This window comes from Barbus barbus (assembly GCF_936440315.1).
Source record: "Barbus barbus genome assembly, chromosome: 15".
In the NCBI taxonomy this organism is placed as follows: domain Eukaryota; kingdom Metazoa; phylum Chordata; class Actinopteri; order Cypriniformes; family Cyprinidae; genus Barbus; species Barbus barbus.
In genome coordinates, this window is record NC_136743.1 from 16,742,501 (window position 1) to 16,762,730 (window position 20,230).

The following is a 20,230-nucleotide window of genomic DNA, read 5'->3' on the forward strand; positions in this document are numbered from 1 at the left end:
TACCCATCGCTTTAAACCATTAGAAAAACTTTTATTTAGTATGCATATCATATAACATGCCCCCCCCCCCCCCCCCCCCCCCCCCTTTCCTTACTGTTGAGTTGGAATAAACCTTGCTCCAATTGTACCTTTAACCTCAAATAATTTATCTTCTTTGCACAATATAGGCTATGGATAACTCAATCAGCCAAAATGACTGCCATGGTTTAAAAAATAATAATTCTTTATTCCACAGATCTCATTTTTAGGGGCCCAAATGTTTATTAATTTATCTTTTTAAGTGAACTCATATTTTCAGGACTAGCCCAGTTACATCTACAAATAATAAATGATTGAATCCCTCAGCTCCTTTCTCCTCACAAAGACCAGAATTGTTTTATTAACATTTAGTTTAAAAAAGTAAACCGTCATAGCCGAAAGGATCTAGTTGTTTGTTTGGGACAAGGTTTCTTTAGGCTTACGGGATAGAAAATATAATTAGCTCACTATCAAACAATAGAAGTTGATGAAAAATTTCCACCGTGATAGAAAAACAAACCTGTGTGCATGTAAGAGAGATCAAAATTTAGGTGATTGTTTGGTTAGGGCTTGCTTGCTGAACTTAAGCCAGTATTGTTTCTCTCCAATGGTATTGCTTAAAATAAAGAATTTAAAGCACATTATGAGAGACTTAATGTAGGTGTGGACATCAAATCTCAAAATGGTGATACTCCATTACCTATCATTGCTTAATTACTAGGTTCATTTGTATTAGTTGTTTTCCTTTATTAATCTAGATTTATGATGTTTGTCACTGGTGCAGATGACACAGCCTTGTAATTTCAGTGACACAGAAAATCTTTAGGCTGGTGTTGGGTAAACGAATAGCAGTTGATGATATCTGAACTAAAATGAGTGTTTCAGCAGTATTGAATGCAAGGCTGGATTGGCCTGGTTCCTCATCCCTCGTTCCTGATGTAGATAGCCTGTGTTGTCAGGGGGTTTGCACATTCCACTCCCATTGTTTACATCAGGAAAGTCTGATGCCAGGGAACTTGCGGGGGAATGAAAACATGTACAGTCCTCTGCACAGCAGAGGAAAAGATATCACTGTCACTAATCTGTGCATACATTTATGTTTTCATAGCTTCAGAAATTGTATAACACATGAACAGCAAAGCACTTTTGTTACTCGGCCTTCAAAGGATGTGAGTGATAGCCTATATTTGTTCAGTTCCCAACCAACTGAGTGCTGCATGGTTGCCAGATAAGATGTTTCTCTGTGAAGTGTGGACTCCTGATTCCCGACTCACCTCATCACCATGCCAACTCTCACACAAATGACAACAGCGCCGGAGCCCCAGCCATGTTGCTATGCTGCTCAACCTGAGCGAGCAGATCCCTGGAGGTCAAGCTAGAACATAACAGAAAGAGAGAGGATGTAATAAGAGTGCATGTGATTGTTCACTTGTAAGATGTAGAATCAGATAGCATGAAATCTGTAAGTCATTTGACTGTGTAAATGCTGTTTTTCTGTAGCACTTTGTGTTTGTTTTAGTGGTCCGACTTGTCAGCATCTTTTATCATCTTTGATGTACATTGAAACGTTCAATGTTATTGACAGTATCAATAAAATTGACAAACCTCCACCCTAAACCTCACCACTGCTCAACGTTTAAACTTTTTAGTAAAATATATAAATATTGTGTTATATATTTATTGTATATTTACAAGATACAAGAGATCACCCATTTCCTTATATGTGAAGACTTCAAAATGATTGCAAATTTTAGAAATCACATAATATGGAATGTCAGATGTTAGATTAGCACTCTGTTTTAATACAGTAATTTATTTGTGGTTGAATTTTATTGATGTTTTATGGTAACAGAAAAATAATTCAGGTTTCCTAATGATAAACGTTCTTAATACCTGCAGTGATGCTGAAATAAAAGCCAATAAACAAAAAGATTAATATATTATAACAAATTAGATATTCTTTCTATATTATATATTATGAATTGTATACAATTATATTAATTATATCATTTAATTCATAATTATAAATATAATTTAATATATTTTTTAAAGATATATAATAATTATATTACAAAAATTTATAAAAAATATATTTCCCACTACAAACAAAATAAAATTATTAAATAATATTTAAAAATTAAAATTACAGAATTCTTTGAAAGTAATTGAATGGAACCAGGATTTCACGTAAAAAAAATGTGAATGTGATGTGACGTAAATGTGATGGCACGCATAAAACAATAAAATCCTCTTATTAGTTCAGTATTTTGAGGATTTGTAAACATTAGTAAATTTATTTTATTTTTGTTACAGGGCTCTTCTTTTTATACTGGTTTTGTATTCTCCAAATGCTGCACGTGACTGACGGAGGCGCTAAGGAGTGTGTGTGTCCATCTGCCAGCATTTTGTCTCACTTTCCATCTGAGGTACCCACTGACACTTGCTGCTTGAATTACTCAGGATCCACATTCAACCAGGTTTCCTGGGTGGCTTTTTTGTTGCATACACACTTGCAGGTTTTGGACCTGAGTAACTGTAATATCAGTCACATTGATCACAGTGAAGTCAGTGATGCTGTCAGTTCATTGAGGGAGCTGTATCTTGGCCAGAACAGACTGAAATCTCTGCCAGATGACTTCCTAGCTAAAGCCTATAGTTTGAAAGTGCTGGATCTGGGAGGGAATCTTCTAAATAATCTGCCTGAGCAATTTCTGCAGAGCTCGGACAAACTGCGAGCGTTGATGCTGGGATGGAACCAGCTGAGCGCTCTACCTCATTCAGCGCTTAAGCCTTCGCTAGAGCGTCTGGAGCTCATCGGAAACCCCTGGGCCTGCACATGCTCGCTGTTGGAGGGCCTTCAAGGCGGTCCACACATCAACTCCAGCAGCCTTCAGGACCTCGTAGGTAATCTGACCTGTGCCTCTCCTCAGAATCTCACAGGACGGACTGTTTGGTCTTTGCAGACAAGTGACGTGTGCCATTTGGCCAACCTGACCGCTCTCTTCATCCTGCTTCCCCTGTTCCTCCTCCTCAGTTTGGTGCTCTGCTGGTGCTGTGGGAGGAAGAAGAAGAGGAAAGACAGCTCATCGTTCAGCCCGACTCGCAAAAGATCCAACAACTCCCATTGCAACGGACGGTGGCCACATGCCAAGCTGCCAACTGGAGAGTCAGCAGTGTCTGTAGACGGTGGAAAGGAGGTCATCCTGAAGAACCAGCTGATGCTTCAGCCCTCGTCCAACTTGTTGGGCAGCACTCGGGATATTTATGAGGAGGTGGAGATCAAACTGGGCTCTGTGGACTCACTGGCCCCTCGGCCGTCCACTTGCTCCACAGAAGGGACTGCGGGAAAGCAGGACCTGGACACGGTGAGTGTGAGCGAAGTGATGAAGGACTCAGCCGATCGGGAGAAGGCGTATCTGACCCAGTCCACTGAATACTACAGCCTGGTTCCTGGGATTGAAATTGAGGACTCCGATCATGGAGAGTATGAGAATGTGGACCTCTCGTGACAGTACAGGAAATGGTGCGTTTGACTGACATACTCAGAGATGATGGCAAGTACACTGGAGTTTTGGGAAGTCTGAAGGTTTGGTCACATTTACCGTTTTCTTAGAATCCAGTCATTCCTATTAGAATCCGCAAAGAAGAAGAGGAGTTTTGTGTGAGTGTGAAACCGACTGCTCACGTTCATCACAGTTTGCCTCGCTGACTAACAGAAAGCTGCTTGGTTTGAAAGTGACATCTCTGTGAGCAGTGCTTTTGACATTGACTTTTTTTTTTTTTGCACTAAAAATTTCACTAATGTGACTGCACCTTCATTAAGGATGTTTCCCCTTTGGTTGCAAATGCACAGTGAACGTTGCTGTTAAAGGAAGTCACTGCGCCATGTGAAACCATTACCTTTGCATATAACATGAATGAATTACTGTACTGATAAAGTGTCAAATGGAGCTGTTTGCAGCCTCAGTCTGTTGCCAAGATAAGCTATCATATAGCTGTCGCCTGGATATTTTCATTATATTGAGATTTTTATATCTTCGTCCTTTGCTGTAATTTCGATGGGAGGTTATATTATTGTATTACTTTGTGTTTCACATTCAGTTAAAGTTTCTAGAGTCAATGTAAAATGTATTTGGTGTCACATACAACTTATATATTATCATGAGGAGGAAAAGTAACAGTAGAGAGCAAGAGAACATTAAACAGAACCACAGTTCAGCCTCTGGTCTTTATCTTGAGTAATCAAATCTGCTAAAATGTGATGTATGATTGACTAACAGAATTAAAATGTTGAAAACAGTGATTATTTTAGTCAATAGTATCTAGCCTGTTTCAACAGATGGTTACAGCTGATGTAATCATTATTTTGGCTTTGTTAATAATTAATGTATTTTTAGCGAGGTAAGAACTTGTATAATCAAATAAACAGAAACAGCTACACTAGTAAAATGAAGTGGTTTTCAGATAAGATTGACTCAGCAAGTAAAATTTAACATAAGCAGATTTCAGTGGAAAGCCTAAATAAAGCAGGAGATGTTGAGTACACCATGAGAACAAATAACACTCAACTTTTACCTATAAAATGACTTTCACTGTCTGTTTGTTAATTGAAATAAAGCTGAATAAAATTAGAAATTAGATGAAAACTTTAAATGAAAATGAGAGATGTTGCCTTGGCATAATGAAATTAAATAGGTTTAAGCTGAAGTACTAAAATTACTAAAACTGAAACAAAAATAAATTAAAACTAAACAGTAATATAAAAAAAAACTAATAAAGATGACAGAAGTGCATGAAAGATCAACTAAAATTAAAATGAAAACGTAAAAAATATATAAAAATTTAAGTAAATTCAAAATAATAATAAATACTATAACAGTATATAAGTAATATGCAATAACACTGTCTATGTCTATATGACATAACGACAGAACAAGCCTACAATTTCTAAAGTCCGCAACAACAAGGTCAGAAAAGAGTGATGGAGTGAACAACACTGAAAAAAAAAAAGCTGTTTTTGTAAGCTTGGGTGCATATGAGTTACACTGGACTTTCTGTATGGATTTATTATGATAACTTGTGACATCATCAAACAATCAAATAAATACTTTTTCACATAATTGTTGTTTTGCATGTTTTTGAGACAGATTTCTAACTCTTTCAATGTTAGTTAACTGGACTACAGGCTCTAATCACTGGTTGTATTAATGTAATTAAATTAGTTAATTACACTCAGTCCTAAGGGACCAAGTATGAAATGAATATAGCCGTTCCAGAGTCTCACACTGGCCTTCACAAGATCTGCTTCTGTGTCCCCATAATGACCGAGCCCATTCATTAGCGGCTGAAATCACTCAGCAGTAATAGAAAGCTAGCTCTGATTTCCTCCTGTGTGGGAGTTTGTAATTATAGCATTGGGTTACTCTGTTCCAGTAAAACCTGCAGCACTGTAATGGCCTCACAGGCATCTCTACCTGCCCTGCTGTAGGACGGTGTTATATTTTGGGCTCTGTGGGCACTTTACAGTAGTGACATTTTTGTTTTTAAAGCTTGCCTGAACAGACACAATTACAATTAGAACAATCTAATTATTTAAACCATCACTGCCATTATGAACATGCCCTGTAGCATATAAAAAATGGTCAAAGATTTGCAATTTTTAGTAAAGACATTAATTTTCTGATTACCAGAAAGTTTTTGCTAAAACAAAATGTAAAATTATGTTTCCTGAATAACCTCTTCAAGACCCTCAACAGAGATGATTTTTTTGAATGACAATTTGTTCCTTTGAGAGCACAAAGCGATCATATATTATTGCTTTTTACTGATTCATTTGTAATGTTTTTAAATAAATTGTATGTTTGACTATAGTCTTAATGTGTTTTACATATACAATAGATATCTAAAGAAAATTGTATCATGATTCTTCTTACCTAATTGAATTCAGCTGTATACAGCATATGTAAACAATGTCTCAAGGGGAAGTCTGGGTTAAAAAAAAGTGATCAAGCTGTTGCTTAATTTAACAAGGGAGAGAAGGGGTGTTCAGCTTGTATGAAGTGAATTGAAGTGCTGTGATGGGCCTCCTAACTCCGTACTTTCTATTCCTTATAGTGTCTACTGCCCCCTAATGTTTGCTGAAAATCTGCTGATAGATAAAAATGATTGTAGATAGATATATTCAGTATAACAGTTACAGCAGTGTTATAAAATTATCTCTTTCCCCTTAATTAGATTGTTTGGTTGGATATAAAGCATCTCTGGTTTTAAGATGACTTGTCTTGGGTGTTTTTATTGATGAGCAGTTCACATGAGAATGGTTCTATAACGATGACATGAAAGAGGATTTATAACACCGTTATATTTACCAGTCATGTAAAAATGTTTGCATTTTATGTCATCTATTATAATTAATTACAGCTAAAGGCCTTTCAGGAAATTCAGGTTTTATTGCATATGCTGCAACCAAGAACTCCTAAATCCTTTTTAGACTTGCTGTTATTAAATATTAAAAAATGAAGGTTTTTTTAGTTGCATCTATGGTTCCACAAAGAAATTTTAACATCCATGGAAACTATTCATTACACAAAGGATTCTCAGATCATTAAAATGTTCTTCACACTAAGATGAAAAGTGGTTCTTTTACAGTAAGAAGTGTTCACTAAAGGTTCTCTAGGGAACCATAATGGTTCTTCTATCACTGTGATGTGAAAATAAAATAAAAAAGAAAAACGCTTTGTAGTATTATTTTATAATAATAATACGTTATTATTATTATTATTATAAACACAGAACTTAAAGGACAATTTGGAAAATGCACAATCAAGTGATAACTTGTCATAAATTATAAATGTGCTTACCGTGGAAAACACACAGTAATAATTCATAATGATGAGACTTGTGTGAAACTGACATTGACCATGAACATGTTCTTTTAAACTGGGTTCCCAAACCATAAATCACAGGATGGATTGATAGCTCCACATTAAAGACAGATATATAAAGGAGAAAACAAGAGGTGTATTTTCTCTCTAAAAGAAGACGAGCTTGAAACACTTAAGGTAAGGACAAAAAAAAAAGACTCTTCTATATGATAAAGTGTCACAGAATTGTGAAAACTTCTTAATTCTATGAGTTTTTTCAGTAACACTTTATTTTAAGGTGTCCATAATACGGAGTAATTACCTAGTTCAGTACTTAGTAGTAACTGTTGTACTTGCATGTAAGAAAATGTAGTTACCATGTACCTAAGTTACGGAACAGCCTGTAATTACAGTTTGTAATTATGTAGATGTAATAGGCAGCTACTGTTACACACATGTAACAAACCGAGTCTGTTACACCGCTACTTATGTAACCAAAAGATTGTTACATGTGTTGCAAACATTATACAACATATTTATAAATGTAAGTACACAGGCATAAGCTACTTAAAGTGTATCAAGATTGTACTTAAGTGTACTTCATGTGTATCTATACTCATTTAACCCACCAGTATACAGCTTAAATACATGTAATACCTTTCTAATTACATTAAAATTACAGAATATTACATAGGCATAAGCTACTTAAAGTGTATCAAGACTGTACTTAAGTGTACTAGTAACGGTGTAACAGACTCGGTCTGTTACATATGTGTAACAGTAGCTGCCTATTACATCTACATAATTACAAACTGTAATTACAGGCTGTTCCGTAACTTAGTTACATGGTAACTACATTTTATTTCATGTAAGTACAACGGCTACTACTAAGTACTTAAGTAATTATTCTGTATTATGACACCTTAAAATAAAGTGTTACCGTTTTTTCTAGTCTTCCACCATGACGGTCTCCTACACGCTCAAGGTGGCCAATGCTAAGTTTGGAGGCTTCTCAAAGTTACTCTTCCGATGGAAAGGAAGCATTTACAAACTTCTATACAAAGAATTCCTGGTCTTCTGTTTACTGTACGGCTTCATCAGTATTCTGTACAGGTATCATGACATTCAAAACATTAATAATCCACTTTTTTTTTCTTTTGGCTATAGATTTTTATCCAAAGCAGATTACAAGTGAGCAATGGTTTGAGTGCCAAGTCATAAGGAGATAACACTTTTTGTAATGCCAATATACAGTACATGCTATACAAGGCCATGTTTTAAGGTTAGAGAAAACTAATTTAAAGCAAGTGATTATTTAATAGAAAGAAAGTAGAGAAGTTTCTTTTAAAGTAATGGTTTGAGTATAGAAATGGCCTTGGTTATTGAAGTGCACACATGAAGAAATGTCCGTCAGAAACTCAGTGTTGCATCTTACAGGTGTATCCTCAGTAACACACAGCAAGAGGTGTTTGAGCGGCTTGCACGCCATTGCAACAAGTTTGCTAAACTCATCCCTATGTCATTTGTTCTTGGTGAGCATAAATGTTCTGGCCATAGCAACATGACATTACTAACTCTTTGGGTTTCTTGTACTAAGTTAAACGGATCTGTGGTCCTTGTTAGGGTTCTATGTCACCCAGGCGTTTCAACGTTGGTGGGGTCAATATACAAGCTTTCCCCTGCCAGATAACCTGATGATGGTCATATCTGGGAATGTTCACGGCACAGATGAAAGAGGCCGTCTTCTGAGGAGAACGCTGATGAGGTATGCAAACCTGTCCTCAGTCCTCATCCTGCGCTCCATCAGTACACGAGTACGCAAGAGATTCCCAAATCTGGAGGACATTGTGGAGGCAGGTAAGAACTTTGCATCTGAAAATGTTTGGGAGGAATAGAAGTACTGGATTACTTTTTAATGTGTTTAACAAATTTCCAATAAAGTATGAAGCCTTTGCATAGTTTTCTACAGAACTGCTATTTTTTCTACAGACTACTATAGGCTACTCGGTAATGCTATTTACACAAAACTTTCTTCATACAGACTCAGAAAGTAGCTATAACTTGTTGTTCAATCAGTGAGTCAGACAATGATGTATTTAAATCAGTTAAGGATTTGTTAGACTGATTCAAACCTAATTCGGATTTATGATTTATTCACTAAAAGAACCAGCCCACAAGAGTCATTTGTTTGTGAGTCAGTCCTCCTCTGGTAAAGTATGTTTTTGATTCCTCTAAAAAGAACTGGCCCAAAAGAGCCATTTGTTAGAGAACTTTACTTCACATTTTACCGTGACCATAGAGGATAAGTGGTTTGGAGAATGGATGAAGGGACGGTCGCATTGTACATTTTTAATTCACTAGAAAGGACCATCTCATAAGAGCCAGTTGTTCATGAAACGGACTCCTCAGGGTCGTGTTGTGCATATATATATATATATATATATATATCTTTTTTTTTTTTTTCTATTCATGAATAACAGGCACATAAGAGTCATCCCAGCTAACAATTTGTAGTTCTCAGAACATTGTGAAAACATGTAATGTTCTCTGTTGACTAGCCAGGCAAGTTTTCTTTATGTAAATCCAAAAAACCCTGTTAGTTTGGAGAACATTTCCCAAAATGCTCTTATTTGGTTCACCAAAAATGACCAAATGGGAACATTAGGGTGGGATTCTGTGTTTGCTCGTATTTATTTGTGAAGCTGCCAAGTCTGGTCACTTCGTGTGTTTTTACTTCACTAAAAAGAAGTGGCTCATAAGAATAATTTATTTGAGAAGCGGACTAATCTAGTTGCGTTTTATGTTTTTGATTCCCTAAAAAGAATCAGTTGATAAGAATTACTTTCTTCTGCACTGGAAGCTCCTGTTGTCAAGTCAAATTCCTTTGTGTGTAAACTTGGTTATAAAGCTCTTCTGATGCTGATTTATTTGTGCTCATGCATGTTTTTCGCAAGGACAACTCAATAAAAAGACATTTCTTGCCATTACATTAAAAACAGACTAAGAAAAAATATGATTTCTTTTGACTTGGAGGTAAAGTGGTGCAGGAAATACAGAGCCACTTGTATGTGCCATTCCAGTTTACTTGATTCCGAAGAATATATTTATCATAGCATGTCATTGTCTTATTCAAAACCAGTCAATTTGTCAGAATTACAACTTGGAAAGCATTTATTTGACATATTATTATTTTTGCAGGATTCATGACCGCAGACGAGCTCAAAAAACTAAACCATCTGTACTCTGACTTCAACAAATACTGGATGCCACTTGCATGGTTTGCAAATCTGGCATCACAAGCGAGAAAAGAAGGCCGTGTGAAAGATGATATAGCCTTGCGACTGCTCATGGATGTAAGTGTGTTTAAACATGTCAAGATGATGCATATGTGCAATAAAAGCACAATAATTCCTCCCTTTCTTCCTCTTTTGTCAGGAGCTAATTAACTATAGATCAAAATGCAGCATGCTCTTCCACTATGACTGGATCAGCATTCCCTTGGTGTACACACAGGTGAAACTCATCTGACAAATCTTTCATGGGTGTAGCTCACCGTATGAACTTATGGTCATCTTACTTCTGTTTGGATGCAGGTAGTGACCGTGGCTGTGTACTCCTTTTTTATGTCCTGCCTAATTGGGAGGCAGTTTGTAAAACCTGAGAAACCTGATGAAGACAAAATTCATCTGGACCTTTATGTCCCCATTTTCACTCTACTGGAGTTCTTCTTTTACGCTGGTTGGTTAAAGGTATGATCGCTAGTATAGGAGCATATTTTGTACTACATAATTGGTTTGATTTCTCTCAAATTAAGGGTACACTTGTTGGGGGTGGTGATGGCGCAGTGGATAAGACACATGCCTTTGGTGTGAGAGACCTGGGTTCGAATCCACTGTGAGACACCAATGTGTCCCTGAGCAAGACACTTAACCCCTAGTTGCTCCAGAGGCGTGCGACCTCTGACATATATAGCAATTGTAAGTCGCTTTGGATAAAAGCGTCAGCTAAATGAATAAATGTAAATGTACACGTATTCTTAAAGGTAGGGGAACTTATTATAAACCCATTTGGAGAAGATGATGATGATTTTGAGACCAACCAACTCATAGATCGCAACATTCAGGTTAGTAAATCAATACACAAATAAATCAATAAGTAAATCCATTTCAAAGCATGCACATGTTGGATCATAACCACTCGTGGCAATGCTTTTAATTTAATCTAGGTTTCCATGCTAGCTGTAGATGACATGCATCAAAATCTTCCTCTCCTTGAGAAGGACAAATACTGGGTGGATAAGGGTCCTTCATATCCTTCAGCTACTATGAAGCCTGTCTTCATGGGTTCCACACATGACATGAGGTACAACGACAGACTGTAACACCTATATAATTCATAAACATTTAAAATGTGTAAACACCAATGGCCAAATTAATATGTTTGGGGAAAACATCAAAAAAGATATGTAGGCTATATAATTATTCCAGTCATGTAAGATGGTTGGTTACTTAACTTTAACAAAAAGCAAAAGTATGGGCCAAGTGTGCAATATATAATTTTTATTTAAATGCAAATGTTATCTGTAATCACATACAATTACTTAATGATTTCCTTAATGAGGAAACTGATATTTGAAACTTGTAAGTTGTGAATTTATGTATAAATCCTTTTTACTCTCTTAAAATTTAACCCAAAAATGGAAATTCTGTCATTACTTACTCACCCTCATGTCGTTCCAAACCCATAAGACCTTAGTTCTTCGGAACACAAATTAAGATACGAGTAATTAATGACAGAATTAAAATTTTCAGGTGAACTATTCTTAGATTTCGTACATTATTGATTTTGGTATTCTGTATTTATTAGGATACTTGAGGATGATATCGAGGAACCTTTACCGACTCCCAAGACACAAATGCTTGCCATCAATGTGTGGCCGACTACACACAAAACAAAAAAGCAGAAGAACAAGAGCTTGCCACAATTATGTCTTTGCTGCAGATCTAAATGTAAGGGCGAGCGCTTGAGGCTTGAACAGCCTTCCAAAAGCAGCATCCCATCACCACTGCAGCAACAACACATGACTATTCAACACGTCTGCCATGATAAACTCTTGGGGTCACCTCAAAATACAGGACAAGCAAACCAAGAGCCATAGATAAAAGTTTAACTACCCAGTCAGGTTTTGCTTTGCATGTACTTTTTTTTTGGGGGGGGGGGGGGGGGGGGGGGGGGTTTCTTAGAGAAGAAACCTCATCCCTGCTTACAATCTTGAAACTATTTTATTCATTAAAGGTGCATTAAATTGTTCAAGTGACAGTAAAGAAATTGGATACAATTTATTTTTAGGTGTTCTTGCTACAATGTAATATTTAAGTACTGAGTAATATTAATTACATGTACATGGCTAGGGTTAGGCTTGTAATTATACACAGTGTATTGTTCTTATAAGTACATGTAACAAACCTTAAAATAAGGTTATTTTAATGATTTCTAAAATTGTTCTTTTAAAGAATCTAAAAAAAATCATCCATCACTGTTTCCACAAAAATATTGAGCTGTGCAACTGTTGATATCATTAATAAGAAATGTTTCCAAATCATCGTATTAAAATGATTTTTGAAGGATCATGTGAAAACTGAGGAATGATGGCTAAACATTCAGTATTGCCATCAGGGAATAAATTATGTTTGAAGATATGACAATATTGTTTTTACTTTATATATAAAATATCTATTGGAATCTTATTTTTAGGAAGCCATTACTTTCCAATGCTTACCATTCAAAATGAAACACGTTGGATATTACATGCAGAGATTAATTGATTTAAGAAATGTACACAAGTATTGCAATGACTACTTCATACAGAAAATTAAGAGCACTTTAGCACTTGTCTTTTTCTAGGAGGTTATAACCAGTTAATGCAGAACAAAAGCAGCTGCTCAACTTTCTCAATCCTCCTTTCAATAAAATGAATGTAGGATGGAAATTAGAGTCATTTGCAACACCAGTGCACACCAGAAACAATTACTTCAGGATGTCACAAGCGAGTATCTTCTCAGCTAAACCAACTTTCTAATCAAAAGCTTTTGCAAGACAACTAAACTGTGGTATGAAATGAGAACCGCAGCGACATGCTGAGTTGGGGCATTTTCTTTAATGGTATCAAAGAGCGCTGTACATTTATTTGCCTTTCTTGGCTTTAATCTTCCTCAGGTAAAACTCCAGTTCTTTGCCCTCAAGGATGTAGCCATCAGCCCTGCCACACTGTCCTGGTCTGGAGGCAATGCAGGCTGAGGAGAAACAAAACCATAGATTAAGAACACAAACTGATAGGGTGGTGTTGCGGCAGGCAGCATTTCAGTGGTAATCAGAAATGGTATAACTTCAGCACTGTTGTGTCAGTAGCAGAACTGGTTAAAGTTTCATCACAATCACATCAATGTCACATTGAGACCTTAAAACACAACTTACCAAGAAGTTTCCCCTGCAGGAACTGCTCCTCCAACAGAGGACTGATCTTGCTGTTCTTTTTGCGCTCATCGAACTTCTTTTGGACCTTTTTCGACCTCTTCTTGTTCAGGATTTCCTCTTCCTCAGGGGTCTGGATTGACAAATCAAATGATAATTAGCAATTTACTGATTACAGTGCATGTTTTTGATAAACAGATTTTATAAGCTACAAGCCTTCCTCAGAGTCTTAAACTGCATCACTTTCATTCAGTAGCAGAACTGGACAATGTTATCATCAAAGAAAGACCACTACTGAGACCCAACAATTTAATAAAGAAAACTGATTGAACTTACCAGCTTGGCACCCTTCTTCCTGCCAAGTGGAAGAGTGTAGTGAGACTCATACCACTGTCTGTAGGGAGTGCTGTCCACAAGAACAACGCAGTTCTTGACCAGGGTCTTGGTTCTCACCAGCTCATTGTTAGAGGCATTGTAGACCACATCAATGATCCTGGTCTTGCGGGTACAGCCTGAAATGTCATTAAAACCGCCTCTAATGAAACATCCAATAAAAGCTCAGCAAAAATGCATTAAAGGTTGAACGGGTCTTTCTCAGAGAACTAAATGATATCCATCAAGCACATTCAGTAGCAGAACTGGACAGATTATCTTCATTGAAAGAGCTACACCTATACAAGCAGCACAAAAACATTTATCAGATACCTACATTCCGAGCCCCATGAGAAGTTGCCCACATCGAGCCTCAAGGCACGGTATTTCTTGTTTCCACCACGGACTCTTACTGTGTGGATGCGGCGAGGTCCAATCTATGGAGAGCCATAAAAATGTGGTTATATAAAATGTGACAGCCCAATGAAGACATATTTTGAGCTCGGCCATGTGTCAGTGTAACTATGACTAATCCTAACATTGGGAGGTCAAAGGTTTTGACCAAAACGGCCAACAATGATCAACCTAAGGACATGTTTTCATCACCCACATTGTCGCAAAGAGATATTGATTCTGATAGCAAAATACATTTAAGTTAGATTTACCTTGGTGTTTGCGGGAGGACGCCCGAGCTCATATTTCCTTTTCTTGTGGACGGGCTTGCGTTTGCCACCAGTCTTGCGGCGTTTGTGCCAGTTGTCCCTGGAGATACCTTTAGTGTAGTGTAAAGATTGCAATGCATTAGTAACAAATCTTAATGAAATTAAACCATTCCCTTCCACCACATACTTGAGTGTTCAGTTCTCCAAGGTGTATCCACATGGAAAATCGGATTCCGCAATTGGACTCATCATGCACACTCAAGCTTAACCCCAAATTATTTACTTGCCCTCGTGTTGTTCCACACCTGTACAACTTACTCCATAGAACACAATCAGTTAACGTGCCTAAGATCTACTTTTGTGCACCATGGAAGACAATCATCCAGGTCTGGAACGAGGGTGAGCACACATCTGATTTGTTGTGTAACGTTAAGTGTCCCTTTAACAGCAAAATGTGTCAAACAGCAGATTCGTGATTGCATTAGCCAAAAGCTAACAGTTCACACGTTATTAGCTCTACCTTCACAAATACATTGGAAAAGTTAGTTAAAACCCAGTGTGTGTCGAGAAATATTGATCAAACGACAATTGCTTAACATTTACAAACTAACGTTACATAGCCATAGTTTTCAGCTCTTTAGCAGGCCATGCAGCCTCCAGTGATTGACATGCATTTACTACCCATTTAGCCTCTGGTGCTAACTATTTTCTCATCTAAATTACTCTTCTCAACCACAAAATCATACTTCTACGAATAAATCCGCGTGGTGCACCCATCGGGGTATAACTACCAGCCTTATTAGCACTCGTAACGCTGTTTGAGAGTCTAGTACCCCATGCGCGCAGCCATCTTGAGCAATGTCTCCAGACACTTTCCCCATCGCTTCTCGTTAAAACGTTTTTAAAGGCACTGAATCGTCCAATTTGCCACTATATGGCTTGAAATCTACCTTTGTGATATAGCACTGAGTGAGTTCAAATAAAAGCATCATCGGATAGCGCAGATGAAGACGGATTGTTCCAGCGACCACAATCTGAAAACACGTACCCATTCTCAGGCGCCGGCTAGAAAGAGGGCTCGCAAAGGCTCATGGGCGGGTTTCAAGCAACCACATATCGCGAGAATACCTGGAGAAATCGCGAGAGTAGCTCAGAGGCGAAGCACTTCACTGCCTCCACGCGTTTAGCAGTTATGGCTTTTCCAGTGTTTTACACTTAGAAAAATATTCATTTTAAGCATACGACATATTTAAGAATTCAAGTCACTAATTTTCCGCACCCAAGGTCCTATATAGTGTACTGTAAATCGATTTCAAGCATCTTTTAAATAATGATTAATTGTTTGATTGTTGCTTGTTTCTTTTTTATTGAACGTTTCCTACAAACAACTTGGCAACAAGAATATATATTTTTGCAAGAGTAGATTTAAGTGCATAACAGAAAAGGGTCTGGGCATTTTTTGTAAATAATATTCATATTCTCCCATTATGGCATTTTATTGCATGGTTTTTTTTTTCATTTTGAGGGTTTTTGTATAAGACAGTCGTAAAATATACAAAACCAAGGCTTCACTCTCAAGTACTTAGGTTTGTGTATATAACATTTTAACAGAACGTCTTCTTTGATATTGCTCATAACAAGCCTATGAACAGCATTCTTTTCAGAGAAGCCACCTACGTGACAGTGCGCCAGTTAACTGACATCCAGCCTAGAAGAAACAACATTCACCTCAGGAAAAAAAAAAAACATGGCTGTAATTGGGGACACTAATGAAGTTCATGTCGCTCGAGTGCTGCGGTCAGTAAAGCAAAAGGGTGACAACATTTCTCAAATTCATATAAAATTTTGTATTACAATAGAAAATAAAAATTCTAAATAGAAATTGTCCTGAGTGGTCTCAGACTTTATTGATTTGTAAGCTTGAAAGAATTACAAACCAGGTATTGTTTATCACATATTTATTTATACTGTACAGATGTAATTGGCAATAGTGTAGGTATGGTCATGTGCACGGTGCTGAAGGCTGCAGTTCATTTATGCCAAAATCCCAGTATGTAAAATTCATAAACATGACAAAATCAGGTCACTCCTCCCAAGGGCTCATGTCTGTATCGATGGCCACACAATTATATGCAGCATAGCGAAGCTTCTCTTCACAAACTTTAGCACTGCGGATTACAAAGCAGTAAAAAAGGGACAATTTAATTAGTTATCATGCATCAGAAAAGACCAACTGCTCACATAAATATTATATTACATAAACAGACCTTTGGTATTTGGGTAGATAAAGGGTGCTGGAACACGTGGAAGATTGAGGAAGTGCATCTGTGGTTTCGGATCTAGACAAAAATGCATTTGTTTAATGTTCATTCAGACCACATCCTAAACGCATGTGATCTCAGTGTTATTTTCTCCATAACTCACCCTTGTTTGTCAGGGAAGATATAAATTGGAGCAGGAAGACGACTTCTGCCAGTCACAAACCTCAAAAACCTGCTGCGATCCTCTGGTAAAAGTGTACATAAATCAAAAATTATTTTATATTATTTTATAAAAAATACTTTTTGCTTATTATTACAAAAAGTTGTTTCACGTACACCAAGGATCCTCACTAACCATTGGTGAAGTTCATCAGGGCCTCCCATAAGTACTGCACTCTGACATCCGTTTGTTCCAAGTCTTCATAGCGTGCTGATATAAAGTAAAAAACATTTTAACACTTCATATTAGTATACATGCATTACATTAGCAAACACTGACATAAAATCCAAGCAAAACAAACTATTTTGGTCATGTGCCACTTGAAATTCAATTTAAATTTGGGACCTAAAGTAAAACAAGTTGAGAATAACTGCAGTACAGAGCTGTAATATTTTCAGTTTCATCCACTATTTGGTTCAATGCCTTGAAGAATTCATGCTGAGGCAGAGAATATCAATTATTTAATGCTCATGTCAGCTGCTGTATGACTCACTGAGGCGTTTAAGGGCCTCCACTGTGATCTCTGGGTCTCCACACACTTTCTTCTCCACTTCTTGCCATGTCAGGAGATCAAGCACAGCTTGCGGCACCACTTTCACCAGTCCTGCCTGCATGGCAGCAATCTGTGGTGCAGAAAAACAGCACAGAATTTTACGGACTGATCGAAAAAACTATATGCTTAGAAGAAAAAACAAAACAAAAAAAACTTTATCTGTTGATCCCAATTATAGTAGTCTCAATATACTTTGTAATGTAGTATTACCTGTTCCCTGCTCTCTTCTAGTCTGGATTTCTGAACCAGGCGTATGAACTCCATGCGGTCTTCATATCGGACCACCACTCCACTGCCTCCTGGGATCAGCTCCACCAGCTGCCCGTCACTCAGGGGTGTGGTGTACACAAGCTCCTGGCCTGCAGAAACTGCTCCTCCAACAGAGGACTGATCTGGCTGTTCTTTTTGCGCTCATCGAACTTCTTTTGGACCTTTTTCGACCTCTTCTTGTTCAGGATTTCCTCTTCCTCAGGGGTCTGGATTGACAAATCAAATGATAATTAGCAATTTACTGATTACAGTGCATGTTTTTGATAAACAGATTTTATAAGCTACAAGCCTTCCTCAGAGTCTTAAACTGCATCACTTTCATTCAGTAGCAGAACTGGACAATGTTATCATCAAAGAAAGACCACTACTGAGACCCAACAATTTAATAAAGAAAACTGAACTTACCAGCTTGGCACCCTTCTTCCTGCCAAGTGGAAGAGTGTAGTGAGACTCATACCACTGTCTGTAGGGAGTGCTGTCCACAAGAACAACGCAGTTCTTGACCAGGGTCTTGGTTCTCACCAGCTCATTGTTAGAGGCGTTGTAGACCACATCAATGATCCTGGTCTTGCGGGTACAGCCTGAAATGTCATTAAAACCGCCTCTAATGAAACATCCAATAAAAGCTCAGCAAAAATGCATTAAAGGTTGAACGGGTCTTTCTCAGAGAACTAAATGATATCCATCAAGCACATTCAGTAGCAGAACTGGACAGATTATCTTCATTGAAAGAGCTACACCTATACAAGCAGCACAAAAACATTTATCAGATACCTACATTCCGAGCCCCATGAGAAGTTGCCCACATCGAGCCTCAAGGCACGGTATTTCTTGTTTCCACCACGGACTCTTACTGTGTGGATGCGGCGAGGTCCAATCTATGGAGAGCCATAAAAATGTGGTTATATAAAATGTGACAGCCCAATGAAGACATATTTTGAGCTCGGCCATGTGTCAGTGTAACTATGACTAATCCTAACATTGGGAGGTCAAAGGTTTTGACCAAAACGGCCAACAATGATCAACCTAAGGACATGTTTTCATCACCCACATTGTCGCAAAGAGATATTGATTCTGATAGCAAAATACATTTAAGTTAGATTTACCTTGGTGTTTGCGGGAGGACGCCCGAGCTCATATTTCCTTTTCTTGTGGACGGGCTTGCGTTTGCCACCAGTCTTGCGGCGTTTGTGCCAGTTGTCCCTGGAGATACCTTTAGTGTAGTGTAAAGATTGCAATGCATTAGTAACAAATCTTAATGAAATTAAACCATTCCCTTCCACCACATACTTGAGTGTTCAGTTCTCCAAGGTGTATCCACATGGAAAATCGGATTCCGCAATTGGACTCATCATGCACACTCAAGCTTAACCCCAAATTATTTACTTGCCCTCGTGTTGTTCCACACCTGTACAACTTACTCCATAGAACACAATCAGTTAACGTGCCTAAGATCTACTTTTGTGCACCATGGAAGACAATCATCCAGGTCTGGAACGAGGGTGAGCACACATCTGATTTGTTGTGTAACGTTAAGTGTCCCTTTAACAGCAAAATGTGTCAAACAGCAGATTCGTGATTGCATTAGCCAAAAGCTAACAGTTCACACGTTATTAGCTCTACCTTCACAAATACATTGGAAAAGTTAGTTAAAACCCAGTGTGTGTCGAGAAATATTGATCAAACGACAATTGCTTAACATTTACAAACTAACGTTACATAGCCATAGTTTTCAGCTCTTTAGCAGGCCATGCAGCCTCCAGTGATTGACATGCATTTACTACCCATTTAGCCTCTGGTGCTAACTATTTTCTCATCTAAATTACTCTTCTCAACCACAAAATCATACTTCTACGAATAAATCCGCGTGGTGCACCCATCGGGGTATAACTACCAGCCTTATTAGCACTCGTAACGCTGTTTGAGAGTCTAGTACCCCATGCGCGCAGCCATCTTGAGCAATGTCTCCAGACACTTTCCCCATCGCTTCTCGTTAAAACGTTTTTAAAGGCACTGAATCGTCCAATTTGCCACTATATCGCTTGAAATCTACCTTTGTGATATAGCACTGAGTGAGTTCAAATAAAAGCATCATCGGATAGCGCAGATGAAGACGGATTGTTCCAGCGACCACAATCTGAAAACACGTACCCATTCTCAGGCGCCGGCTAGAAAGAGGGCTCGCAAAGGCTCATGGGCGGGTTTCAAGCAACCACATATCGCGAGAATACCTGGAGAAATCGCGAGAGTAGCTCAGAGGCGAAACACTTCACTGCCTCCACGCGTTTAGCAGTTATGGCTTTTCCAGTGTTTTACACTTAGAAAAATATTCATTTTAAGCATACGACATATTTAAGAATTCAAGTCACTAATTTTCCGCTCCCAAGGTCCTATATAGTGTACTGTAAATCGATTTCAAGCATCTTTTAAATAATGATTAATTGTTTGATTGTTGCTTGTTTCTTTTTTATTGAACGTTTCCTACAAACAACTTGGCAACAAGAATATATATTTTTGCAAGAGTAGATTTAAGTGCATAA

General features: G+C 37.8%; 4 protein-coding genes across 5 annotated transcripts in view; 2 read left to right on the plus strand and 2 right to left on the minus strand.

Annotated features, from left to right (window-relative positions):
- Positions 1-4,982, plus strand: part of LOC306880909 (uncharacterized protein) — a 5,442-nt gene extending 460 nt beyond the window's left edge. Inside the window, exon 2 of the mRNA XM_079434715.1 lies at positions 2,332-4,982. Within this exon, the coding sequence (XP_079290841.1) occupies positions 2,332-3,527 (1,196 nt within the window). The 3' untranslated portion in view covers positions 3,528-4,982. The remainder of the gene's footprint in view (positions 1-2,331) is intronic.
- Positions 4,983-7,842: 2,860 nt separating this feature from the next.
- best4 (bestrophin 4) lies at positions 7,843-12,039 on the plus strand (the record flags this gene model as incomplete). The annotated part of the gene is made up of 9 exons (XM_079435748.1): positions 7,843-7,994; positions 8,319-8,413; positions 8,505-8,738; positions 10,080-10,234; positions 10,317-10,394; positions 10,475-10,630; positions 10,924-11,004; positions 11,107-11,243; positions 11,748-12,039. The coding sequence occupies 9 exons, from the start codon at positions 7,843-7,845 to the stop codon at positions 12,037-12,039; spliced, it is 1,380 nt and encodes a 459-aa protein (XP_079291874.1).
- Positions 12,040-13,019: 980 nt separating this feature from the next.
- On the minus strand, positions 13,020-15,674 carry LOC306881959 (small ribosomal subunit protein eS8-like). The gene is made up of 6 exons (XM_079436356.1): positions 15,435-15,674; positions 14,390-14,496; positions 14,062-14,161; positions 13,689-13,864; positions 13,356-13,485; positions 13,020-13,174 (listed from the first exon to the last, which is right to left on the minus strand). The coding sequence occupies exons 1-6, from the start codon at positions 15,436-15,438 to the stop codon at positions 13,065-13,067; spliced, it is 627 nt and encodes a 208-aa protein (XP_079292482.1). The 5' UTR covers positions 15,439-15,674; the 3' UTR covers positions 13,020-13,064.
- Positions 15,675-16,264: 590 nt separating this feature from the next.
- Positions 16,265-19,887, minus strand: LOC306880862 (E3 ubiquitin-protein ligase HECTD3-like). Of its 2 annotated transcripts, none has more exons than XM_079434658.1 (6): positions 17,631-17,896; positions 17,361-17,490; positions 17,003-17,077; positions 16,811-16,892; positions 16,654-16,725; positions 16,265-16,554 (listed from the first exon to the last, which is right to left on the minus strand). In XM_079434658.1, exons 1-6 carry the CDS (start codon positions 17,682-17,684, stop codon positions 16,470-16,472), a joined length of 498 nt encoding a protein of 165 aa, XP_079290784.1. In that variant the 5' UTR covers positions 17,685-17,896; the 3' UTR covers positions 16,265-16,469. The 2 variants fall into 2 exon arrangements, 1 of the variants encoding a protein (XP_079290784.1); XR_013785113.1 differs by lacking the exons at positions 16,265-16,554; positions 16,654-16,725; positions 16,811-16,892; positions 17,003-17,077 and adding exons at positions 18,096-18,271; positions 18,469-18,568; positions 18,797-18,903; positions 19,842-19,887.
- Positions 19,888-20,230: the final 343 nt, after the last annotated feature.

Bases quoted from the DNA above. Each gene is read 5' to 3' on its own strand.
- LOC306881959 (XM_079436356.1), bottom strand. The intron at 13,865-14,061 runs GTAGGTATCTGA...ATGACATTTCAG, and splicing joins CTTCTCATGGGGCTCGGAAT to GCTGTACCCGCAAGACCAGG. The intron at 13,175-13,355 runs GTAAGTTGTGTT...GTTTCTCCTCAG, and splicing joins CCTGCAGGGGAAACTTCTTG to CCTGCATTGCCTCCAGACCA.
- LOC306880862 (XM_079434658.1), bottom strand. From the start codon at position 17,684: ATGGAGTTCATACGCCTGGTTCAGAAATCCAGACTAGAAGAGAGCAGG. The intron at 17,078-17,360 runs GTGAGTCATACA...ACTTTATATCAG, and splicing joins GGAGGCCCTTAAACGCCTCA to CACGCTATGAAGACTTGGAA. The intron at 16,726-16,810 runs GTGAGTTATGGA...ATTTTTGTCTAG, and splicing joins ATCTTCCCTGACAAACAAGG to ATCCGAAACCACAGATGCAC.